Source organism: Emys orbicularis, chromosome 11 (assembly GCF_028017835.1).
Source record: "Emys orbicularis isolate rEmyOrb1 chromosome 11, rEmyOrb1.hap1, whole genome shotgun sequence".
Lineage (NCBI taxonomy): Eukaryota > Metazoa > Chordata > Testudines > Emydidae > Emys > Emys orbicularis.
Window position 1 is genome coordinate 22,827,470 of NC_088693.1, and position 12,260 is coordinate 22,839,729.

At 38.0% G+C, this 12,260-nt stretch overlaps 1 protein-coding gene across 1 annotated transcript in view; it reads left to right on the plus strand.

Annotated features, from left to right (window-relative positions):
* Positions 1-12,260, plus strand: part of ARHGAP15 (Rho GTPase activating protein 15) — a 464,546-nt gene that overhangs the window by 225,314 nt on the left and 226,972 nt on the right. The window contains exons 7-8 of the mRNA XM_065413739.1: positions 7,214-7,312; positions 9,435-9,561. Of these exons, the coding sequence (XP_065269811.1) occupies positions 7,214-7,312; positions 9,435-9,561 (226 nt within the window). The remainder of the gene's footprint in view (positions 1-7,213; positions 7,313-9,434; positions 9,562-12,260) is intronic.

Genomic DNA, 12,260 nt, shown 5'->3' on the forward strand with positions numbered 1-12,260 from the left:
AAATAATTAGACCCAGAGACAGATCTTCTCTTTTGAACAATCCAAACTTTGAGTATATATGATTTTATTATGCTGAACAAGTGTCTGTTCTAAGAACTCGCAGGGCAAAATTGTTTGGGGGTATCAAAGAGACATCTCAATTTCAATTAAGAAAGCACTCTTCCTTGTAAGTTTGACCTCAAACCAGTAGAACTTTGTATCCACTTGAAAACCACTCTTTTTTGTAGCCCAAACATTTGTTTTTTCCCCCCATTAAATAACAAATTACTTACTTGAGCAGTTTGTTTTGCTCTGATGACGCTACTGATGTTTCCACCAAATGTACATGCAAATCAATCATACCCAAACACACTGAAAACATATCCCATAAACTTCTGGAATAAAACGGGCTCACAATTGTTAACACTGGGGAAGTTGTAAAAATGCAGGAGTTTTTTGTTGCCTCTTTTATTTAGCAATGTTTGGATTTAGTAACAATTTTTTGAAGAGTCAAAAGAATCAGGGTAATTATAACATAAGGTTCAACATTGTTAGATATGTAGAACATTTGCTGTTGCTCAAAACAAATATTCCCAAAGAAAGTATAAAACATTTTTTTGACTTGCAAAGTTTTTGCAGTCTATCATTTAAATTACTTAAATAAAGGGAGCTTTACTACTCCCAAAAGCTGAGAATATAACACCCTCCATGCATATTAGCTTGATCTTTTTGACAGACCAGAAAAGTGTTTGTGTGTGCCAATTAAAACAAAAATGGATCCCCAGTGGCTTGTTCCTCACACAACTTCTGAAGACTGCCATCATTGTTTGCTGGGGTAACCTTGGATAAGGCGGCTATCCAAAGTAAACAAACTTTTTTAAACTTTCATGACAGATGGGGGTTACAAATGAATTTGAATAAGAGAGTTGTCAAAGTAACTTTTTTGCAATCAGTATATATTTACTTAACATCTAGCAACATTGGGAACACAAGACAAATACTTTCTCACAAAATGTTTTAACAAGAAACATTTTTTTGGAGCACTGGTAGAAGACCTTTTTCTTCAAATTGATATTTCACCCTCATTTTTATATTAACTTTGCTTGACATGTCAGAAGGACTATTAGAGGTTAGTCAAGCCAGACTGTAATTTGAGATAGACAATCTGCCTGATAATGTAATTTCCGTGGTGGTCATAAACACCTTTGAGTCCACTAAGTAATTTAACTATTAGCATAACCATGACAATGTTAGCTTGATAGGCGATATCATAGCATGAGTCTGTGATGCAAGGTGAATGAAATGCAGTAGAATACTGATTGTTTGTTTGCTTTTGTTCGTTTTGTTCATTGTTGCATACTTACCTCATTATAGTGGAGCACAAGTAAGTATTTTATATATTCTTCTTTTTACTGCTTACTCATTCAGCACAAACATAGCAAGAGACTGGATTATCAAAGAGAAAATAATTTAGATCAACTTCTAGCAGTGAAATACACTTTTGACGTGTTTTAAAGAACTACAGATCTCTGTTTCTGTTTAATTTAATTCAAACACAATTCATACCAGATTAATTAAACCACTAAGAAGTGCCAAATGTCTCCAAACTTTATTTTAATTAAATTCTACTTCTGCGTAGTTTGGGTGTGGATAAACCCATGAATATCTACTGCATTCTGTACCAAAGTTATGCTATACTCTAATGATAAATGTAAAGAAAAGGGGGGGGGACCTAAAAAAAAATTTACTTTTTTTTCCTGGGTGAAATTCAGGCATTTGCAGGCCCAGACATGTGTCAATGGGGCAGTGCACTGCTGTATAATTACATGAGGAGAAAATCATAACCCCCAGATCTGTGCATGGAGGGAACCCTCTGCACAGGGATAGCCGCTCTCCCATGTGAAAAGGTGGGAGGTCAGCCACCTCCAAGCACCATTTCTTTCCCAAGCATGGTGACTGGCTGGGCTGGAGATGGAGAATCTGGTGGCGCTATGTGGGGCAGAGGGACTCCATGCTTGGCTCTCCAAAATGTCTGAGGAAAATAAACAGCATGGGGCTTTGTTATCTTTTCGGTGCCCCCTCTCCATGATAGGAATCAGGATGGCTAGCAATGACTGAAGGGCAGCCTTGGAAACATGGTACAATAGACACACATTTCCAGACATCAAGGGTTGGGGAGCATGTAAATTGGGTCAGAACTGTTTCAGAGACACAGGATCTCCCACCACCTATCTCACAGGGGAGTAAACCCTATGCCCTAGGTCAGTGTTTCCCAAACTTGGGACGCTGCTTGTGTAGGGAAAGCCTCTGGCGGACCAGACTGGTTTGTTTACCTGCCATGGTTCGCTGCTCCAGGCCAATGGGAGCTGCTGGAAGCGGCGCGGGCCGAGGGACGTACTAGCCGCTGCTTCCAGCAGCTCCCAGTGGCCTGAAGCAGCGAACCGCGGCCAGTGGGAGCCGCGATCGGCCAGACCTGCGGATGTGGCAGGTACACAAACTGGCCCGGCCCGCCAGGGGCTTTACCTACACAAGTGGCATCCCAAGTTTGGGAAACACTGACCTATGGCAATGATCTCATATCTTGTGCATATTGTGATTGGAAGGATGCTTTTGTGACTTAAGCTCAGGCCTGGGTTCTGGACTTAGGTTTTATTCTTGGCTATGAATTTGGGGAAGTCACTTAATGTTGCGGTGCCTCAATTTCACAACCTGTACATTGGGGTTAATATTACCTGTCTCTCAGGATTGCTGTCAGGCTTAATTCATTCATGTTTGTAAAGTGCTTTGAGATCCTCAGAATTGAAAGTGCTATATAAGGGCAAATTACCTTCCCTTGATGGGGGACAGCTTTGTGTTCTACTGAGAGCTCCAGAGAAATGGTGATAGCTGCAGCAAGGATTCATTGAATGGCCACATTCCCCATGGGCCCTGGTCATATCACCAACTATCACATTGATTTCTGGGCTGCTCCTTCCAGCCTCTCCAGTTTCTGATGAGAGGTTGATCCATCTTTTGCTGCCACTTCTTCCCACCATTCACCCCCAGTGGACTTTTCACTTCACTGCTGGGTGCCTTGTATCAAGGTTTGCTCTACACTGTCTGAAATTAGCCTATCACTAAAAACAGGCCTTAAATATGTAAGAGATGAACATGTGCACTTTGATATAAGTGCACTTATAAGTTTTTGTCTTTTTGTTCTCTCATATGAATTTCTCTCCTAACCTCCCTGGAGTTTCCAAGGCTCTTATATATATTGTATGTCAATAGCATCTTTAAAATTGCTTCTACCTTATTAAATGTGGCTAAAGCAAATGTAGGAAGTAAAGCAATCTGCGTATAGAAATGTGTATGCGTATAGAAATACAGATATTTCAAGGAATATCTTGGAGGTCATGTAAAAATGCCTTTGTGGATGTCTTGAACTAGTACAATGGTTACCAAACTAAGGTCCAGACCTGTGGAAAGCTGGTTAATAATACCATGCTGGCTCCTCCCCTTTGATTCCACCTTCAAAATTGCACTAAAGATAGTTAAGAATAATTTCCACGTAAGCAATTGATGCAGTTGCCACAAGAATGTTACTCAATGACCAATGGAAGTGAAGGTGGTCTATGGGATACTCTCTTCAGCTGTGATCCATGCTCTGAAAAGGTTTGGGAAGCCCTGAAGTGGTGCATTCGTACACACTGCATAACTTGTGCAAGTAATACAAGTCAGGTAAAATACTATTAGAAGGGGGTACTGCTGGAGTGTAGTGCATTCATTCTAGGGAGCACCTATGCATTGGTATCATTGTAATGGTAGTCATAATTAGCCTCCTCACATGGCTTTACAGGGCAGCACCTAATAGCAATCCCTAAGCAGCCCAGGACTAACATGTAGGAGTGTTCCATACCCTTGTTTTCCTACTGTGCTGGCATCATGAAGGGTATGTTAACTCTAGTCCTTATGTTAGGATGATCCTCACTTGGCTAGTTAAACTGACTTTATAGCCAGACTATGCTGGTGTGAAATGCAAAACAGCCACACGACACAAGAGGATCTTGTACTTTGTGATTTTCCCACGGTGACATAGCAAGTCAATTACAGAGCCAGAAAGAGAACCCAGGAGTCCTGATTCCTAGTCATCTGTTCTAACCACTGGATGACACTCACTCCCCAAACAACAGAGCGCTATACAAGTTATTTATTCCTTTTAGGTTTCTAGTACGTATTGACAATATCAGCAATTTTTTAAAGGTACATCAACACATAGTTGCCAGAATACATGCCTTGAAAACATGATATGCAGAGAGAAGGGATTTCAGGAGATATTTAAATTAGTGGAGTAATAGGCAAAATGGAGTCTGGCAGCTCTAGCTAGAGCTCTTCGTACTTTTGCAGAGTTGTTTCATTTTTGTCTAGTCCCTATATTTATTTCAGCTATGCCCGATACAGAGATGGCATGTTAGCATGCCTTAATATTGAACCATTTACACTTGTTAGTTATACAGCATTTAGGGCAGTGATCATAAATTGTTCAATCACAAGGTTTAGTCAAAGCTAGCATTCTTTACTGATGTCTTGTCCCTAGGGTGTTGGAAATTCGATTGTTCAAAGTGCAAGTATGGTTTAGCAATCCTTTCCAAGAACCATTTATCAGAAATCCTAAGGAGGTAATATATAAAAGTGGGATAGGAAACCTACACATTAAATGGGATTTACCAGCCAAAGCCTTTGGAACTGCTTTCCTGTGAATGACTGGAATGGAGCAGAACAAAGTCAATTACTGACTGTAATTAAGAAGTGGATGCATTTAAACTGTAGAGAGCAGTAGCAGTCTTCTTGAAATTGCCTAGTTACTCTGAAGATTAGTATGAAGAAAGAGAGAAACGGACTTGAACAATATCTTATAGAGAGTATATTTTGAATGAAATCTCTTCCTGCAATTCTGTGATCTATTTTACTGATTTATTCATAAATCACTGTTTATATATGATTATTACAATAACACATTCAGACACAGAAACTTTCAAACTGTATTTTGCTTTTGTCTTGTTAGCAATGAAGTATCTCTTTTGCATATCATATGGTACAATGTTTATGCAATGCAGAAATACTTGTATTTTAATAAAGCCTGAAGTTACTGAACGGAAGACTGAACTATGTTGTGTCCTTCTTAAGCCTTCAAAATACAGTAAATCTAATAATGTATGTTGCTCTTACTTTGAAAATGTTATTTCTTTTTATAATTTTAATAATGATTTGTTTATACTGAAAGAGATGTATTAGATTAGATCGTCCTCTGTGTTTGGCCTAATTCATTTCTGCACGTGTATGTTAATAAATTGTGATGTTATGTAATACATTTATAACCCAAAAGCTTTCAGTGTAAACCAGGGAAAGAATCAGAGATCTGGTTACCTTAAGTTGGATTTTGAATTTGTACTGTTGCTAAAAAAAGAGAGGGTTTTTTTTACCTTTTTAGTTCACAAGCAGGATAACAACACTGGCTTTGGAAATCAAGTATATGAGATTTACACAATAGTGATTATGCTAGGGGTTAATATAATCAGCTATGGGCTGATTGGCTCCTTTATGGAAGGGGCTCGGAATTTTCCCCAGTCATTCTGAAAGTCTGTCGTCTTCTTCCTGCTCACAATGGAATGGGTATCACGTCCACCACTTCCAGTGCCCAGGAATCCCAGTGGATCTGCAGGAATCTGCAGGTGTACACCTGCACAGAAGCCCTGTGATTTGAAGCTAGGTCCTGGACCTTGTCCCACCTTCCCTAGCTCTCTGACAGGATGACTTCATGGAGCTATGCTGCCAGGAGTCTCCTTTAGCTGCTGCTGATTCTGGAACCACTTCTCAGAGGGGTTTCCTCAAATCAGAGAGAGTCACAGAACAGTTAGTAAAGCCTTAGGCCGCATTTCCTTTTGCCACCTTTTCTGGTGTCATGGCAGGGAAGAAGAGATGGGGAAATGATGTGTGCTGATATCAGTGGGACTTGTGGTCATAAGGGTCCATGCTTGTGGATATCACTCCAGGATGAGGGTTTGACTAGCAATTAAGCACTCCAAGGTGTGGTCAAATTAATAGCATAGCAGCTTAGGTGGTAATGACACTTGGCCTTTGCACCTTGATGCCTTAAAATGAATTCCAGGTGTAGTGAGACTAGACAGTAACCCCACACCATATCATGTCTCTCTGTTTAAATGAACATCAAAGTCCAAATCTTGCCAACCTTACATTTGTCCTCATTACTTTCTTGGACAAAAATTTCAGTGAGATTCTTGCTTGCAAAAGACCTGAGTAAGAGCCTCAGGATCTGATCCCCAGTTATAAAGTTTGGAGCACGTCTGAATGAATGGCCAAATTTATAGACACTTGTACATCCCCTATACTCTGAATCTTTCATGCACAGTCCCTCTATGTGAAGACATGGGCATTCTCTGTTTCTCTTTCTCCAAATATGAATAATTCCTATAACACTTCAGAAAAAAGTTCAGACTGAGAGAAAGAAAATGTGTGCATATTTACACCAAATATTGCCAGCTACATTAGACTGTGGAGCTGCATGTCAGGGGAATTAATATTCTTTTGGTAAATATTCCCAGTGTGGGGGTCAAAAATGTAAATTGACTTGTATTCAAATAGACTATTTTTCTTGGTAAATGGGCTCCTAATGACTTTGCTATAGATATATCTGTATTTAAAAAAAAAAAAAAAGAACACTAATGTTAATTTGACTGAAGTGTTTAGAAAGAGGCATGCTGGGGTCTTAGGTAAATATATTTATAACCTCCAATATAGAGAAATCAAATGTAAAAAAAAAAATGCTAGCAGAGTTGAAACAGAAACCTAAAATGATAGGAAATTCACAATTAATTCTAACACACGCATGTGCATTTTTTTCCAGAGTGGCTTGACTTAGATTTGAACCGTCTGTCTTAACTCTGAATTCCCTGGCTTTTCTTAGCTTGTGTCACATTAACATTATTTAAGTATTCTTTGTATTTAATAGTTATATTACTGAGACAATAAGTCATTTGTTGTGACATAGACTAACAGTTTTCAGAGAGAGGTTCAAAACTGCTTGGTAACTCCCAGTTCTCTAAGAGATAATTACTGGCACAAAAAGAAAGCATTTTAGTGTGTGAGAGAGTATATATTACTAAAATAAAATAAAATAAAATGATCTATCTTGTGTGGTTTGCTTACCTGTCATTTCTTCCCCCCTTCCCCCAACCAGATCACAACGATATCAGGAAATGAGTTCCTCCTTCAGTCAGATATTGACTTCATCATATTGGATTGGTTCCACGCTATCAAAAATGCAATTGACAGATTGGTATGTATTTGTTTTGGCTGTTACCTTTATTAATTAAGATGTAGTAATTTAAACTTCATTTGCTTAGCCATCTATAGAGGTTTTAGACAGGCAGAAAGCTAGCTAACTAGAGAGACTTTCCTTTATTTGAAGGATATATAAATATGTATGTATGTATATCTTGTAAAAAAAAAATTCAGATAAACAAGGTTGTTGAACTAAAAAGTCATTTGATTCCTGTCTTAAAACAGAATGCTGCATTTATTTCTCTGGAATAACAAGGGCATTGGTTTACTGTGGGTTGTAAAAGCACACAAGCGCTTAATAACTAATGAATTTTTACATTTTCTGTTTATGCAGCCTACAGTATATAATCTTCAATAGAACTATTAATACATTTGAGCCTTTTATGCATTTTCATATTACTTATTCACAAGAATAGCACTAGCAAATAATATTCCTTTGTAACTGATTGCTGTTATTCTCCCAGGAAGGCTGGGGTTTTTCTTCTAGAAATAAGCAGGGCTGTATTTTCTGAAAACCATTTTTAATTACCCAACCCAATTCAGCCATCGTTTTTTTTTCTTTTTGCTATATTCAGTATAAATCCCAAATCCCTTTTTTCTATCTATGCCTGATCCAAGAACAGATTTATTTTTATAGGACATTGACCCCTCTTGATTACTGCAAAATGTAGTAAGAAAAGTTATCTCTATTTGCTGAATTTTCCAGGGGATTTTGCTGAAACTGAGTTGATAGCACCTGAAACTGGTATCTGTGAACGTGGTCTATGTGACATGTCCAAAAGGGTTAATTTGTATATGGCTACAGCTTCTTTAAAGAGCTATAAGCAATGCAATACTTGCAAGCTATAATCAGCCAAGGGAAGTTTGATCTGAGGATGTATGTCTTCATACATTGTATTTCATTGGTCAAATGTACTGTCACTTGATATCCTACTGGAGAGTTTTGGGTGGAGTTTCTGTGGAAGCTCTTTCTTGCTTATGTTGTTCAGATAAGCTCCCATAAATTCAGTTGCTGTTTTTGTTTGTTTGTTTGTTTGTTTGTTTTGTTTGTTTGTTTGTTTGTTTGTTTGTTTGTTTGTTTGTTTGTTTTTAACGTGCCTCTAAGGGTGAAATCCTGGCTTTAAGGGGCTGAACCTCTTTGGAGGGGAGTACAAAGAAACACAAAAAGGTAGATGCTCAGCTGATGTAAATTATCATCATCAGTGGAGATATGACAGTTTATACCAGATGAGTGTCTGCCCTATGTTATCCATGCAGGACAGTGGCATGTGCATGTTATCAAGTCAGTGTGGACTGGGAATTATACACATATGCAGCAATTGCTATAACTATCATCTTCTTAGTGTATGTGCAATGTACCTCAGGTGGCACATGACCAGGATTCATCACCAAATTTGGTCTGCTGGTTAGATCATTAGCTTCCCTAGTTTGGGCCGGGTACTGACGGGGAGGGCAACGTGAACGCTGATCCGTGCCCCCCATTATAACTATGAAAAGGTTTAACATGCGTTTCTCTTTAAAAATTCATCTGAGCTTGTGGGCACCAGAGTGATTACATGTCCATTTTGCCTGGTCATACCCAGCTACAGTAGTACTGCCCCTCTTGTTGTAAGAGACCAGTCCCGTTCTGGTTGCCTTCCATGTGGATGAAGTAGGACAAGAGGGAATCGTTGAGTCCTCTCCTTCTCTCCAGCTCCAAAATGCATTCAAACTGAATCCAATCCCACATTAGTGGTACTTGAAACTCAACGATTACTGTAATTTCCAAGATAGGAAGCCAGACTATTTTAAACAAACTTCCTCTTTGCAATAATTCAGAAACACCCTTTGGACACACATGCAGTGGGGAAATCATTTCAGTCACCAACGTAAAAAATTAGGCCTTTTGTTTTTCAATTTAGCATCTGAAATTTATTTGAGAAATTAAAACCAACTGTAAGGGTTATAAAACAGCAGTCTTATGGTGAACAGGTTTTGTATTACACTTTCCTTAACTTAAATATTCATTATATCATCTGGTAAAAGTGTCTATCCGTTTCTGATTCTATGAATGTTCTGTAATTTTGTACTTCATTGTTCCATATAATATATATATTTTTTTAAATCATTATTTCCAGCCAAAAGAACAGAGTTGTACACCAAGAAATCTGGAGTTCAAACTTCAAAGATCCTCTAGCAGTGAATTACTGAGCAGCTTAAGTACTGAGTCCAAAGAACCAAAGTCTGAACACAGAAAATCTCTAAGTAAGTTTTTTAAACTAAATAACTGTTTGTATAAGATAATTTGTATATGTATAAAATGTAATGAAACTAGGAACTTAATATTAGGCCCTATTTTTGCCCTTGTTGGATAAATAACTTACATCTAAGCAAAGGACAATTTTTATCTGCAAGTATCTGAGTTGGGGGGACATTGTCTTCTAACCTAAATAAATTCCACAGGAAGCAAAGACATGTATCCAAGGTGTTTATTTCAAAAGTAAGAGACCTGGATCCGATCCTAACATTTTATTATAATGACTTTTTTTCTATTTCAGAAAAATAACTAATTTTGATAGAGTAATTTTATCTGATAGATGTTTGTGCTCTTGAGTTGTGTACAGGAAAAGGCAGATCTTTTGCTTCAGACAACCAGAAACATTACTATAATTTTATGAAAAAAACTAAATTCCAAAAGTCTGAAGTTTTACTTTATTAGCCTAGGATGATTATAACAGAAAATTCTCTGAAACCATTAATGATTTATTCTACTCCAGATAATCTTTCTTTTTGAAATTGTGTTGAGATGTTGAAGATTTTGTGAGGACAAAAGGCAGAGAACTTTTTCATGGCTTCCTGATGCCATACACACCATTAAAATTAGAATTGTTTCCCCTTTTCGATATGAGATGCACTTACTGATTCTAGGATAAACTCAGCTTCCCATGTGCCTTGAAATGCACACAAGTCGGGGAGCTCTGTGCAGGCAAAGGGAATTTGCCTATGCACAACTCTCTGAAGGATCGGGGTATTAAATACTAAGGTGATACAAGCCTTAGAAATACCACAGCTAGATGGATGGATGATTTATTCTCATTGATAAATGGATGTAAGTATAGGTAACAACAGTGAGAACTACATATGTAAATACAAAAGTAAATTCAGTGAACTCCCTCATTTTGAAACCTATAGCCATATTTGGTTTCTGTAGCTTGTCCAGTTGAATAGATTTGTTTTTCTCTTTTTAATAGCCTGTAAAGCAGTTTTGATTGTAGCATGTAAAAAATGTTCTTATATATCTTTGTATTGTGTTATTACATTGTATTTTTTGCTATATATTTTAAAAAAAGCTCAACAAGCGGTGAAACAGTCTAAGGGCCTGATTCTGTTTCAAGTAAAATTAATGGCAAAGTGCCTTGCAACTGTCTCACCGTTTGCTGACCTTTTTTGTTTTCATGGTATCATAATTCTTATATTTCACTCAACAATGATTTAGGAGACAGAACAGAAGAAACTGATCACCACCAATGACATAAACTTAGTCTACATTTCTTCTTTAGACCTTAGAGAGCTGTGAGTGGCCTCTTTCTTGTTAGAGGATGTTTAAACACGTTAAAAATTTGAAAGTTTCGGGTGTGAAATCTCACCAAACTGAAGCTTATATTTAAATACTGTAGATTGTATTGCTTAAAAATATGTATCTGGATTTTTTTTGCCCCATGAGATTAAGTAATTATGTGGAATTAGAAAAATCATAGTATTCACTTACTTATTAGCAGTCCAAGCACAAACTGTATTGTCAGTTTTCTGCCTTTGGCTTTCTGTGCCCTTAATGTTCACACAAGTATCGTCGCCAGAATTATTGGCAGCTAGAGCCAAAATTGCTTTAAAAAGGCATGAGAACTGATAATGACACATTGTTAGCAGTTAACAGGTGGTCGTTTCATTGTCCAGTTTGACTGCAGAGCACAGAGAAGATATGTGCAGTATCTGCAGTAAGTGCACTTATAAAGTTATTATAAAATTTAAACAATCATCTTTCTGTTACTTCCATTTTATTGATGACTGTCAGCAAAGCCAATTTTTTAAAAAAAAGGGATTTTTAAAGTATGTTTATTTCTCAGCCTGACAGAAACCAAGAAAGTCAAAGCTTAGGCAGACTTTTTGTGGGGAAGAAAGGCAACTGGTGTGAGTTAAAGAGCTACTGATACCTCCTGGAAAACTTTAATTACTATTCAGAGACAGTTCATATTAATCTGTAATTTTTTCTTTACATTTTAAATGTAATGCTGGTAAAAAAGTGTCAAAGGTCTGGCACAAGATATTGAAAGTTTCTGCTTATTGATTGAGCAAGTATCGTGGGGACAACACCTATCCCAGGTTTCAGCCCAAACTGTCCCACCAGCGTATGCCTCAGTTCAGACCTGAGGAGACCTCTAGGTGACGAGGAGTGAGAGTTAGGTTTCTATGCTCATTTAATCCTTAGTGCCTCTGCGGAAATTCCCAGAAATGATGGCAATTAGCACCACTAGTGATGATGGTTTTTGAGACAATTTGGAAAACCAGCAAACTCAGTTTATACAGGCCCCAGAACATCGATCAGCTCAATCATACAAACTTTCAGTCACCACTGACCTGGTCTGGATTAAATCCAATGAACTAGTATCTACTTTTCTTCTTAAATTGATAGTTTGCAAAGTTTCCCTGTGTTGGTATGGTTGTATTGATTAGAATGACCAGATGTCCTGTTTTTAAAGGGACAGTCCCGTATTTAGGTTCTCCTGCAGGTGTTCCGACTTTTTCTTAAAAATGGGCAGATTGTCCCGTATTTTCTGTCTCTCCCCCCCACACACACACAACATCAGGACTGGCGGGTCCTGCTGCTGGCTGGATTCCTGCTTGCCAGCCACCTGCCCACCAGCAGCGAGAGGGTGTGTGCAGTGGCTGCCGATGGCGGTGGGTGT